We start from the raw sequence: 14,110 nt of genomic DNA on the forward strand, positions 1-14,110 counted from the left end.
TTGATCTATTAGAAATTCCCGATCGATTCAGGTACACATTAGTCAATAACTGGGTTGCAAAGCTCCCTTTTTTCGTTTATTCAAGAACGTTTTTCTGTCCCAACCTCTCGACAACTAATAACCTAAAAAGGAGTTGTTTTGTTATGTTTTGCTTGTAAAGTTTTACTCTGTGGACTGGCCAATTTAAAAAAAAATTTGTAGATTTTATTTAATTTCATTTCAGCAGACATCTACAACAAATTACCTAAGTCAGTTTACTTCTCTTTTGTTTTGGTGGGCATTGCGCTCCTCCCATCTTCGGTGGTAAGCAGATGACAACAGACACAGTGAAGAATGACACGTGTTTTAATTTCTAAAGACATATATCTATTATACATCTCCTTGTCCAAATAAAAAAATAAATGCAAAAAAAAATATTTAAAAAATAAAATATTGTTTAAAAGTGTGGCTAAAAAACAAACGTGCAACCTTTTTTGTTAATATAAACTAAAAGTCGTGGGTTGATTTTTATGGCTCTCAGTAATTGTGCGGGTACTGATGCATTAAACTCCTTCCCAGGAGCCTTTTTTACATTAAGATTTTGCATTTCCCTCCCAATGTAAAAAGCAAGAGATCCTGGGAACGAGGTTATTGATGCACTGTGCTCTTTCAGTACTTCACCTCGATATTCAAAATTATCAAATATTGAGCTCTACTCTGCTGGTCCAACACGTTAGATATCTTGTTTCCTTCATTCATATCTCGATGAAGAGAGCCCTACAAATTATATAAGCTCCTGTCTATGGTGGAGAGTTCACTATGTTCACTAAGTTCTGATCGAATCGCTGTAAAACTTGTGAAGACAAAAACTTTTGTGAGTGAGAAAACTTTGCAGAAGCTTTTGAGCCAGGGCGTAGAAATCCTTGGCAGTTTAAGACTACTCTATAACAGGAACCCGAAATCATTTTATACTTTTTCCACCTTAGTATTCCGATTTCCCAGTGGTAAGAAAAATTATACTGGGTCTTCTGACTATATATTTTTACTTACACTGAACCAAGACCACTTTTGTTAAGACTTAAGGTGACAATTATAGGAATTATCCCCATCAACATGGCCACCAAAACAAAGAAGAATTTATCTAACATTATCGCAACATTTTTCCACTGTTCGTTGAAGTTCTTCTCCTCTAATATTTTGTCTGTAAAGGCTTTCTCTGGATTCAAAGCTTCTAATTCGATTTCCGGTTTTTCCGACTGAATTATCGGTTTTCTTGTTAGTTTGTTGTGCAGTGTCATCAAAAGCCCAGAGGGTTGTGTCTTCCTTCTTGACAAATTGGTAGTCAGTAGAGACAAAGCCAGTGCTGCACACAATAGGTAAAATTCAATTATAAAGCAAATACCAAGCATTGATTTATCATCCGATTTTTCCGGTAATTCTTCCGATATCACGAGCAGATAAACTGTTATACTAAGCAGGATGGTGACGCCAAAACCCATCCGCTCAGTGTCGTATGGTATGAAAAACACCATAAGAAAGAGGAAGGCAAGTGAGATAAGTGGAAGTAAAATGTACATGAAATAATACAGCGATAATCGAGAGATAACCACTTCATAAATGACAGCCGAGAAGGGTTCGTCGCAACAAGAAAAGCTTATATTTTGATAGTGAATCTTCGTTTCCAGAACCTTCCATTCGCCATTTTTGATCATAAAATGTTCTAAAAAAGCAAACATGAAATAAGTATATCCATCTTCTGTTGTTTTGAATCGTCAAAGTGAGCCAAGTTGTGTTTAATAAAAAAAAGATTACCCGATGAATAATTATATGTGGTAATAATTTTGCCTATCGACCCTTTTTCTCAAGATTTTTTGACTAGGTTATTTAGGTTTTTCATGTGCCGCAAAAAATAAACAAGCTCTGCTTAAGGATTTAAAAATGTATATTAACAAAATGGTTAAGTCCAAAAATGTTTCAAGTATAAAAATGACATCACTGTAGCAAAGGTAACAATCATATTACCGTGGTCCTCGTCTCCTCCATGTTTCGTCAAGGGCGTTAGTTCTACCTGATGAAATGTATATGTCCACGAACCAAATGTCATATTACAAGACTAAAAAATATAGGCGGGTTTTTGGTCGAAATAACGTAAAAGAATTGTTTCCATGGAAACGAAATTAGCACTTACTTGTTTATCAACCGGAAACCACGTGACATCAAAACTACACGACACTTGCCACGTGACTGGAGCGACCCACATTACGTCACCGTCGGCGTAAATGGTAGCTTTTGTTTTGTAGTAGTCTGTATGTGCGTTACTTTCATCGTCAGCACTAAAAGACGGGGGTAGAAAGTTTATTGTGAGGCTTTAACCCTTTCTTGGCTAATGCAACAATATGGCGTCCATGAGAGTTGTAGGAGAAAGGTGGTGGAAGAAACGCGGTGTCTTGTTCACGAATTCAAAGAGAAGAAAAGTGGTTACTAAGGCTGATTTACTGCGGATGTCAAGGTTAAATTTCTGAATAATCGCAAATAAAATGTTAAAAAACATTAAATGGTTGCCTAAGCAACCTTGATCCTAGGACCTGTAGCTCCATATCAAACTGACCACCTTTAACCAACTGGTGGTCATGTGGTAGAGCGTTCGTTTCCAGTGCGAAAGGTCGTGGATTCAATTTCCGGCCGAGTCATGCTAAAATGTAAATCGGTCCTCTCTGCTTAGCGTACACCCTGATATTTGGATTTATATTTTAGACAGTTGTCGACTTGAATAGTGTGCTTGCACGGCGTCCGTAACTTAAATGGGAGTTTTCAATCCACTGGGACGCCCTTCGCAGAACCCTCATAAAACATATTATGAGTAGAAAAGTAAATGTAGAGGTTGGGGTTGTACATGTAGTTTATCATTTTTTTTTTCCGCTTTTCGCGTTTTTTTTGATAACCGAGACAACGCGGAGAATTTTTTTCGCGTCGTCTCAAATATCAAAAAAGCGAAAAATTGCCCTGGGGGAACATGGTTGCGTTTTTCGACCATATCAGCATTGTGTCAAACACGTTTTCAAATAATAAGCTAATAAGTCAATACAAATAGAAAAACGAGAAATTGTTATACAGTAGACTCCCGGTTATTCGAAGTCTCAAGGGGGATAAGAATTTACTTCGAATAACCGGGAGTTCGAATAACTGAAAAATTCGTTTTCCCGCCAGTTTTTCAACTTAACCTTAATAGGATGGACTTTTCTTAAGTAATTGAGGCATTGTGGTTCAGTTGAGCGTGTAAACACAAAGAATTTTTACTTTTTGAAGAAAGAATAAATTTGAACAAATTGTTAACAGGTTTTAAAATATGAAAGTTATAAAGAAAATGTATCTAGTAAATACAAGGAGTTCAACTCTTAAAAAAATCTTTAATGCTACATTGAATTCGAATAACTGAGGGTGACTTAGCCTATAATTGGCCCCAAGGGGAATAAAAATCACTTCGAATAACCGAATTATTCGAATAACTGAAGTTCGAATAACCGAGAGTGTTTTTGCCAGAGTTGGGTAAGCAGATCCAAGGGGAACGCCATCTCACTTTGAATAACCGAATTATTCGAATAAGTGCAGGTTCGAATAACAGGGAGTCTACTGTATAAAATTTGTTCTGAGAGAAAGAAAGATTTGAAATAACTTGGATAAAAAAGTATGACAAAAAAAGTAGAAAATAACGTAAAGATTAAACTGTATGCGGTGGATCTTAAAATGGAAGTCGTAGATTTGATCTGCACTGAAGCAAAATAAACAATAATAATATAAATACAAATTTATTATTTAAAATGAAGAATACAAGCAAAAAATACATACTTACGTGTTGTACAACATAATATCTGGTGTCCAAATTTTCTCACTCGCGACTGTGATGTATCTAATATTGTCAAATTTAGAAGGGTCCCATGCCAATTGTGGATCTGTCCATCTCTTAAAAAAATTTTTAACATCATCATCGTGGCGTGTGGCCTTGTGGTTATGGAGTTCGCTTCGTAATCACAAGGTCCATGGTTTGATCCACAGCACGAGCATGTTTAGGAAGTGTCTGTACTACAGCTACGGGTCAACCCATGCCATGTGAGGGAAATTGGATAGGTAGCGCCGGTGTATACTTAATGTATACATTCCGAACACAGGACCCACATAAATAACAGTGTTTAAAACACTGAAGTGGTTATATCCTGTGTAAATTCTTGGAATAATAATAATAATAATAATAATAATAATAATAATAATAATAATAATAATCCATTATTGCGTGTAATGGTGATGCGGGGCGCTCATTACAATACTTTTTTCATTAAAGGGGCTACGAAACGGTTAAAGTGCTTACATTCCGTATATCCCACGCACATATTAAAAATCCGGCAAACGCGCTTTGCGCAATGAACAGACCAGCGCACATTCCTTTCTGGTTAAATATTCTTTTTCGAAAAGTATATTACAGAGAAATATTTCAGCGAGACTATTTCTGGATGAAAACATGACCAAGGCTGGAGAAGATAATTCTAGATATATCTATATGTTCGAGTCTGTAAATTACATACATGCCGGAAAAATAGACGGTTTGTTTTTCGCCACCATCAGCTCGACTTTCGTGTAAATCAGTAAAGTCGAAAACCAACAGCCGTTCCGTAGCCCCTTTAAATCTCAGCAATGCTGAAGAAAAAATACTTGGTTTGCTTTCAAATTTTAATGGCGTTTAATTTTAGGTCACAATAGGTAAACACTTTTATAAGCTTTTTTGCAATGTTCCTAAATATGAAAGTTTTTCAAAGATTTCGAAGCTTGTTTCTTTTCTCTATTTCTTTCTCACATTAATGTTAAAATAAAATTTCTTCCAGATTTTTTTACATTATTGCATTTCTTACAGGACACAGAATATCGATAAAAAAGTGAAATTGTTGCCATTTTAATCCTAACTTACAAAAAAGTTTTTACGATTAGTTAAAGATTTTAGTTTTTGTTGAAGTGTGCGTAAGTATTTAAGAAGAGTTTGGCCACGAAATTATCAAAACAGTTCATATCAAAAAAGCGAGAAGAGGTCATTGGAACGAAGATGTGTCCTACGGTCTTTGATTTTATGTTTATTCTCAAGTTTTTTTTCAAGTTAAATCATGAAAAGACTTCACTTACTTCAAACGAATTTAAAACACGATTCTAATTGCGTCTTACTTTAAGTTATTCAAACTTTGCAAAAATTCTTTTTTTTTGCATAAACCGCCTACAAGAAACTTTTTTATGCAGCAGATATTTTACTAATTGAGAGATCAAAGCATATGATGAAAATCTATCACCTTAGTGATAATCAATCATGATCTCCTGCTTACACAAACCCCCTGGGACGTTAGCTAGTTGAAGCATTTAAAAACTTGCTTAACTTTATCCCCACCTATCTAAATAAATCTGGTCCTAAAAGGAAAATCCCGCCTATTAATTTAACCAGCTTATTTCATATAATAGATGAGAAAATGGCGTAAAGAAAATATGGAACAGGAAATTTTTCTAACAGCGAAGAAGTCCGTTTAATACATCCAGGGTGTATCAAAGTGGTATAAATTGGTCAAAAATATAAGGATTAAATCGCCACAATACATTAGTATTGTACAAAGCAACAAAGAAAATCACCTTTGAATTGTGGGCAATCAAGGCATATTTAAATTATCTTCTAAATTTTAATGACATATACAGATGAACAGTATAAACTCCTAAAAGTGGACACCTCTTTAAGACGGACCAAAAATTTTTGTCCCGGCAGATTTCTTAATAAACATCTTCAAAGCGTACACTTTTTACAGGCCCGCACGCTATAATAAGCAAAACCTCTCCCAGGAGGACACCTCTGTAAAGCGGACAAACCCTTCGCTGTATTTAATTAATGACTGAACACGTTTGCTCGATAAGCACATAAAAATGTTAATGAGTAGCAATATCATAAAAAGTAAAAGATATTGAAAAAAAGAACAAGGAAGACACAATTTGACATTGAAACGGCCTTTAATGCGACCTTTAAAGTTTCAGATTTTTCATTACTTCGGGTCTTACCGCAAATAACTAAACGTGCCTATCTCTTTTGAATAGACTGTAAAGTCGAAAACAAACAAACAAACAAACAAACAAACAAACAAACAAACAAACAAACAAACAAACAAACAAACAAACAAACAAACAAACAAACAAACAAACAAATAAATAAATAAAGAGAACATACCATTATCGTAAAAGCATTGACCTTTAGTATTTGTTCCCTCACGTCCTGTAAAATAAAACACATTAACATACGCAAGCAAGTAGGGAGGCTAGAAAATAAACAAAAAAACAAAAAAACAAAAAACAAATATGGAAACTTCCAAACAAAAACAAACAAACAACAAAACCAACAAACAACAAAAAATAAACAAATAAACAAGTAAACAAATAAGCAAAAAAATATATGCAAACTTTCAAACAAAAACAAACAAACAAACTAACAAACAATAACAATCAAACAAACAAACAAAAAATAAACAAGCAGCTACAGCAAAAAATATCACTGTTTTTGTAGTCCTAGTTGTTTGTTTATTTTTTTTACTAAGTTGGTGCTGGCTGTTGTTTACTTGTTGCTTCGTTTTCTGCCAGGTGTTCCTTTGATGTTGAATATAAAAAAGCGTGTATTTTCATTACAGATCGTCCTTATTATCTCTTACCAACTTGATGAGTTTTTTAATTCGAACATCCAGGTGAACTTTGACAGGTTCTTCGTGTTTAGGCTCAGGAAGTACATCAGGAATATAATTCGCATCATTCAAAATCTTAGCATAAAGAATTTTTTCGTATTTAAGTGAGCATAAAACTCCTAAGAAAAGAAAAGCATGATAATTATTAATACGAGAGACAAACCATTAGCAACAACAACAACATCGTCAGCAACTCCAACTACGATAAACAACCAAAAACAACAACAACAACAAAAGAAACAACAACAATAACAAAAACAACAACAACAACAATGAACCCACCTGATATAAGGATAGACACGATGCAGACACGAACAAGCTTTGTTCTTGATGTGTAAGCCTTCATCACAAAATGATAGTTAAAATAAATGTCTTTTATACATTCATCTGCAAAAAAGGAATCGAAATAGGATAAAAAAAAATTATGTACATGATAAACTATTTAGTAAATTTCCTGGGAGACCAGGTCTTCCTTGTTTAAAACACAATATCAGATTTTAATAATTAACTTTCTTTACAGTTATCACTAAAATTATAATCAATAAAAAATATAAAGATATATTGAATAACCAATATGTTTAGTTAAATATTTTCCCAGAGCATTGAAATCAAAAAATGTAACTGTCGCCGTTCCGGTGTCAAAAAACATAAAAGGTGCCCTGGGGACGAGGTTGCAATTAACCGGCTTCTACGAATAAGGCTCTTCTTCTTCCTACAAAATTGCCTAATTTCATAAATTGTATTTATCAGCAGGTCTGTAATGAAAGAGAAAAAAAGCCCCGGATGCGATGTTTTACAGGCGAAAATAACTAAATTAAAACCAAAAAAAATGGAAAAAATCAAGTAAAAATAAAACAATCAGTGAAAAGCTTCGACAGCATGATCACAAAAATGGAAGAACTGATCATTGGTCAAATCACAAACTGAATAAAAATAGAATAAAGTTAATAATAAAAAAAAAACTATAAAAACTTGCGAGAGATTATTATATGTCGAACGTTGTAGATCAATACAGCCTTCCGCTACTCAGCGTTGTATTTGTTGTCGACTGTGTTAGCATTCATCTAACGTTAATAAAGTTATACAAAAAAAGGGAAAATTATGTCATAGAAAAATAAAAATAAAAGATTAATTTCTCCGCAGGAATTAAATAAGGGAAGATATTAAAAACGATTTCATTCACAGATTTCTTTTGTCGTCTATCTATGCAGTCGACGTATCGAGATTGGTAACGAGAGTATTTCCGAGTTTTTAATTAACGTCGGATTATCTCTAAGCAGCCCAACCTGTATCAGGAGATTCGCTTGAACACGAGGGAGCATTTTTTACCCAATCATGCGAAAGTAAAACATAATTATAAAAAACTTAAAAATATATTAAAATGCTTTCTGAATTTATTTTTTTTGCATTTCCTAGTCTTTTTTATTGATTGACCTCGTAGAAGATTATCATGAGGTATATTCCTTTTTACTTGGCCTCTCTTTGGAAACGAGATTGTAAAAAAAGGTAGCAAATTTATAAACCTTTTGACCGTAACAACGATATCTTCAAAACAGTGCCAGTTTCAGTTCAACATAAAACCCACCAAATTTGAATAATTTTAAATTTAAATTAGCGAAAGGTGCATAGAGATAATAGCGACAACGATGCATATTTAAGATTTGACTACGAAGGGCCTTTTAAAAAGTACGTTCTCCTCAATATTCGTCGTTGTCACTAACAGTGTTGCAAAGACCAAGCGGAGATTGAACTGACGACCTTACCGGGTGATTAATGTAATGTTTTTGCCTGGAATGAAAGTAAATTCAAACTTCGCAAACGCTTTTTCTTCCAAAAAAATTGTTTTTCCAAAAATTGCGGAAGTTTTAAAACAAAAAAAAGTAAGAAAAAATCAAATTGCCAAGCACATGTTTTTTTTATAAGCACACATGATTTTCGAAATTAGGCTTGTGTATGCTTAATCCAAATTTATAAAAAGGCTCAGATTATACTTGCTTGGTGGAATATAAGATCAGGAATAATTGAAGATGATGTTACTGACAACGACGACATTTATTCGCAAAAGTTTTTTCCTTGAAAGTGACGTTTTTATGACTTCCGCGAAAGTTTTACACGAGAAATTTATCGTAAAATTCCAACCCGCTAAACATATTTGTCGCAAAATTTCGTTATTTTTTGGCCTTGCGAAAGTTTCTACTTTATCGGTAAAAAAGAGTCGGAAAAAAATTAGTCGGAAAAATAAAAAAGTTGCCAAAAATATTAGTCACTTGGACCAAATTTAATCACTTTTTGCCGACCAAATTTTTGAATTTAGTCACTTTAAATTTTTGGATTTAGTCACTAATAAAGAATAATTGCATAAATCTGATAAAAAATGGGCAATAAGGAAGAAAAATCGGCAAAAAGATGGTCGGAAAAAAGTCGGTAAAAAAGTTAGATCGGAAAAAAAAAATGACGGCAAAAAGGTTTGGTCGGTAATAAAAAAGTCGGCAAAAAATAGTAGTCACCTAGCCAAAATTTAGTCACTTTTTAACGACTTTTTTTACCAATAAGGTACCCCTAAATTAAGAAATACGAAAAAGGATGTCTCTTCTTTTATTTTTTATCATTATTTAAAACCAAGTAATATGATAAAATACAACAACAGGTAGATTTTATAACTGAGTACCAATCAACAAATGTTCGCTCTTTACATTTCCACAAGTCGCAAAAGTCACCCTTGTCCACAGGGGTTCTTGCTTTTTTGACAAGTGTCAGGACTTTGACTCTAGGTCAACAAATCCTAGGGCCGAGGACACTCAAAAGTATTAAAACATAATCAAATAGAGTATCCTCGTCCCCAGGGGCTCTTAGCCCCTGAGCCGTCATAATGGAGCGACCAATAATCAAATTAAAAAAGAAGGCATAATGCGCTGGAACGAGGTTGCAAATTGAAATAACAACGCCTTGGAGCATTTATGCTGGGCGGCAGTATATGTTATAAGTAAAGTCAAAAACTGGTTTACAAAAAAAGGTGTTTGCCTGCCAACCTCGTTTCCATGACCTTTTTAGCAAATGGCTCTGGGAACTAGATTGGTGTATTTGCGGGGAAGATTATTTAGCAGTGATCGCATGAGTTTCCGTGTCTCTAAAGCTTTTATTAAGCGTCGAGACAAAATGAAAAAAGCAAATTTTAAATTTTGATTATATTGATTTATATTACCAAAGATGCTGCCATCTTTTCTGAAGTTTTAGAAAGAAAAAAAAAATCAAACAAAATAATTTCATTTTATTCTTATAATAATCTTTTTAAAACAATCAATTTTCAAACAATATTTATTACATTTTTTATTGTCTGTCTCCTTGCAAAGAAACATCAGGTTTTTAAACTTATATGGGAAGTCTTCTTTCATTCATTTAACTCGACCAAGGATAGAAATTAACCATCTTTTTGTTCATTTGTTCCAATGAGATTTAACTTTTGCTTTTCATTTAATTTTTTTAAAACTTTGAAGAAAATTAATATCCTTTCTTTCTGTTCTTTCTGAAGAATGTTTTTATGAAAAAAATCATTGAATTTTTCAGGACAATGGAGAAGGGTGGGAAAGGGTCCTGACCGCTGGGTTCCAAAAATATTTTCCCATCCATTTTCGGGAATCTGGATAAGCATACAAAAGAAATTATTTTGAAAAAATACCGTGAGTGCAAGTCATTTACAAGAGCCTGGGGTCCTTTATTTTTTCGGATTCCAACATCTACAAAAACTAAAGTAAATGCTCACTTCGTCTTGTAGTTACTGTTCAAATATACCGCATGTATACCAAAGACCTACAAACTGCAACAATTCAAGTTTACGAATTTTTTATCATCTGCAATAAACTCTGCCATCTTACAAGATAAACAATTCAAAACAAATCAACAAAGCTGTTGCCATTAGATCAACTTGTCTTTAGTACAAAAACTTTTCATCTTGCGCAAAAAGAGGAAACGGTATATGTTTAAATATCAACAAAATGTTCAAGCAGCAACGGACTGCAGAGATGGTTTTATATTTACAAACACAAATTTGCTTAAGAGACAAAAACAACAGATTAAAATAAATACAACTATGGACGAAGCGAATGAGAACGACGTTCTTTTCCATGTTCAGGAGTGCCCAAATACTTTACGTTATCTCCATTAAAACTCATTCTTTCTTTAATTTTGACAATGTCGAGTGAAACGCTGCTAAAAAGTTCGCCAACCGTAAAACTTTGCTCGTTCACTTCGTTTTTTAATTTCGTTAACCGGTCATCTATGACGATAATGTCCCCCTCGATATTTCTTTCTTTCCAAAGTTTCATTTGAGGCTCGACCGTTTTGATGCTTTCTAACACGTTCGCTAACATAACTAACTTCGCTTGAATTCGCTCTTTTAAGTGTTTTAATTCTTCGTCTGTGTTTATGCTTTGCGTTGATGTTGTGTCTTCGTGAGATTGTGACACGGCATCAATAAAATTACGGAGTAGCTTTGTGACAGCAAAATTATTTACTTCCGACGTTTTTTTGAGTTCACTGCATTCGTTTCGTAAAAGCGCCATTTCGGAACGAATCAAAGCAAATCGGAATTTTTTACTAGCATCTAGATCGCCCGATTTTAAATCCGATACGTTATTGACATCGTAATGTAAACGTTTTAATACTTCGGTAATTTCATTCCACTTCTGATCGTAAACCTCGGTCGACGAGTTGACATTTTCTTTCAATGTTTTATCTTTGGTTAGAACTTGCAGTTTATCAAGTTCGTTGAAAAGTACGACACGATTTTTTAATCCGTCGTCGTCATCGTCAACAGCGACGTCGATTTGCGGGATTTTTTCGACGCATTCTTTTGATAAAGCATAAAATAAATTCGTCGTAAACGCCTGCGAGTATGTTGCATGCGAGTCTGGGAAAGCGAGTTTATATTCAACTTGATTAATTTGTTTTTCCTCTAACATGGTTTTTATTTTTGCTTCATACTTTTCTAATTCTTTATATAACTTTTCTGGATCTGTGGGGAAACCGCCAAATTGTGGATCGTGAAATATTTTGTAATATAACTCGAGTTCGGTGTGGTTTAACAACGTCATTAGACGGAGAAAATTGTCGTTCGTTTGGACGATGCCGCACGTTTGATAATGACGTTCCGTCATATTTAATTTCTCAAATACTTTCTTCATGCATTCGTAGTTGAACCTAAAAACAAGTAACAGAAATTATGGAATGTGTGAACAATGGGAGCACACATCCCACCCACGCGCCTCCCCCAAGCTAAATAATAAGTTCTTGTGAAGGAGCAATGTTTAAACCTACCTCATCCCTGCAACCAAAAAAAAAAAAAAAAAATCTAGACAGCACTCTAATTTACTATTAACTAAAGGTAACCTTTTGCCTAAGCACTGAACACATTGCTACACAAAGATATAACCGTGCAACTACAGCCTTAGAAATTGTCTCTGTTTACACGAAGCTATTCCATTGGAACAAAACAAATGACAAAGAAAACTATGACTATGGATAAAAATACAACGCGTTTTTAAGACGATTTTCTACAGTGTTCTCATCTCTGCATTATACCTTCTTTAGATGTTTTTCATCACATCTCCATAGCATGCAGATAATTATATATAGATACATACAAATTTGAAAGTTTTCATTCAAAGTTTTTTAATACCACTGAATTGAGTATTGATTAAAGTTATATTTTCGTATTCAATGCATGAATTTTATATCGATAGGCTTTCTTGAAACGAAAACGAAATCTATACACACTTTTAGAAGAAAGTAGCTAGTATACCCTATTTATAAGGAACAGGTATTTAAGGTTTAACCTAAAAGTGTGTTCATAATTTTCGAGTTTTTAAAAAATTTATAGTGCTTCTCGGAAAAAGTCTTGTCACATTGTAATTTTTGCAAGTTAGTCTTTTCTTAGCGTTAACCAGAATTTGCTGTTCTTAAATGTATATATCCCTGATGTATTTAAGATTTCGGATGTATCATAAATCTTATTAAGAATTTAAATGTTACACCCACAACCTCGATCCCAGAACAAGTTGCCTCTTTTTGCATAACATCGTCAAGCCTTAGCGCAGCACCGATGAGAGACAAAAAGCCCTGAGCACGAGGTTGGTTACGCCCATACTTTTTTGCCTGCTTTAAATAAATTTTTCTCTGCCGTTTCTTTAAGTTAGGGAAGGTGAAATTTAGGCTGTATCAACCAACCCTTAGCTGATAAAAGTAACTATATTCTCGGCTTCACGTTTCTTCAGATAGGTTTCTTAGAAACAACAAAACTCGAATCCTACAAAAACACTACCGTAACGATTCACCCTACACTTATGACGAACTTTATTATACCCTGCAAAGTAATTAACATAATTAGCATAATTAACATTACTAATACCTGACATAATTAATTCAAATAATTAACCACTTTTTGTAAATCCGACCGATCAAAGAATTTATTGTCGTAAAGACAAGTTTTAATCGCGAATCACTCGTACCGTGCTCAACAGAAGCAACACACATTCGTATGAGATATTCTCACTCACCCTGGGAATAACATGCTAATTTTTTTTTAATAATTAAACAAATATTCAACAGCATTCTGGCCATATACCACAAATTTATTTGATGATACTCTACACGCGAAAAAGACACTCAGCTACGAATAAAAAAGTTTTACATTGAAAGTGAATGAAAAAATATTACATTATTTAGTTGTAAGTGTCCAAGCCACGCTAGCTTGTTGGTTTTGTGGTATCTCCACTCGAGCGTAACAAATATGCCGCAATATATACAAGTCAGAAAATGACTATCGAACTTTGTGTATTTACTCATGCTCAAACACCTCCCCGACTGAATTAACGTCCATATTAAACGCCCATGTTACTGTTACGATTTTTGATTATATCCTACTTCTTCACCAACGCTTTGATATTGCTTTTTGATGGCCATGTCTCACTAGAATGCTAGTACCCAGTCCCTACCTATCCAAAATGGTTTGTAAATAGTGACGTAGTCGTTTTTGCCAACAACGCCCTCCTTTAATGAATGCCCTTTTAAATGAAAGTCCAATTGTAAAGAAAACAAAACATTTTTTTTAAAAAAAAGAGAGGAAAAAATGCACAGCTGGCCACGTGTGGTGCTGCATAGATAGCTGGTGGTAAAGCATGCTTTATAATATCAAAACTCACGTGTCCATAGTAGCTACAAGAGCAGTGAACTTTTAAAGATATTATGCACAGATGAAAAAAAGATCTTTTATGTCTTCTAAAGATAACACATATGCATTGTTTTGTAATGTCACTGCAGCGTTATTTTTTTTCAATGCAATGACTTCATGCTTGCTGAAAACATTTCACAACAGTGAGATCTGAAAATGG

General features: G+C 34.0%; 2 protein-coding genes across 4 annotated transcripts; both read right to left on the reverse strand.

The window, feature by feature from the left end:
* Positions 1–141: 141 nt before the first annotated feature.
* Positions 142–8,521, reverse strand: LOC130636721 (neuronal acetylcholine receptor subunit alpha-2-like). 2 transcript variants are annotated; one of them, XM_057446543.1, is made up of 7 exons: positions 7,008–8,521; positions 6,696–6,844; positions 6,221–6,265; positions 3,830–3,939; positions 2,168–2,312; positions 2,002–2,092; positions 142–1,699 (listed from the first exon to the last, which is right to left on the reverse strand). In XM_057446543.1, the coding sequence occupies exons 1-7, from the start codon at positions 7,069–7,071 to the stop codon at positions 1,026–1,028; spliced, it is 1,278 nt and encodes a 425-aa protein (XP_057302526.1). In that variant the 5' UTR covers positions 7,072–8,521; the 3' UTR covers positions 142–1,025. The 2 variants fall into 2 exon arrangements, with proteins under 2 accessions (XP_057302526.1, XP_057302527.1); XM_057446544.1 differs by lacking the exon at positions 6,696–6,844 and having other exon boundaries at positions 7,008–8,520.
* Positions 8,522–10,699: 2,178 nt separating this feature from the next.
* On the reverse strand, positions 10,700–14,083 carry LOC130636724 (uncharacterized). Of its 2 annotated transcripts, none has more exons than XM_057446547.1 (2): positions 13,922–14,083; positions 10,700–11,921 (listed from the first exon to the last, which is right to left on the reverse strand). In XM_057446547.1, the coding sequence occupies exons 1-2, from the start codon at positions 13,927–13,929 to the stop codon at positions 10,811–10,813; spliced, it is 1,119 nt and encodes a 372-aa protein (XP_057302530.1). In that variant the 5' UTR covers positions 13,930–14,083; the 3' UTR covers positions 10,700–10,810. The 2 variants fall into 2 exon arrangements, with proteins under 2 accessions (XP_057302530.1, XP_057302531.1); XM_057446548.1 differs by lacking the exon at positions 13,922–14,083 and adding an exon at positions 13,129–13,818.
* Between the last annotated feature and the right edge of the window lie 27 nt (positions 14,084–14,110).

Source organism: Hydractinia symbiolongicarpus, chromosome 3 (genome assembly GCF_029227915.1).
Source record: "Hydractinia symbiolongicarpus strain clone_291-10 chromosome 3, HSymV2.1, whole genome shotgun sequence".
NCBI lineage: Eukaryota > Metazoa > Cnidaria > Hydrozoa > Anthoathecata > Hydractiniidae > Hydractinia > Hydractinia symbiolongicarpus.

Excerpts from the sequence above, each read along its gene's own strand:
- LOC130636721 (XM_057446543.1), bottom strand. The coding sequence starts at position 7,071 with ATGAAGGCTTACACATCAAGAACAAAGCTTGTTCGTGTCTGCATCGTG. Across the intron at positions 6,845-7,007 it reads CGTGTCTATCCTTATATCAG|GAGTTTTATGCTCACTTAAA; the intron begins GTGGGTTCATTG and ends TTCTTTTCTTAG. Across the intron at positions 6,266-6,695 it reads TTAAAAAACTCATCAAGTTG|GACGTGAGGGAACAAATACT; the intron begins GTAAGAGATAAT and ends TTTATTTTACAG.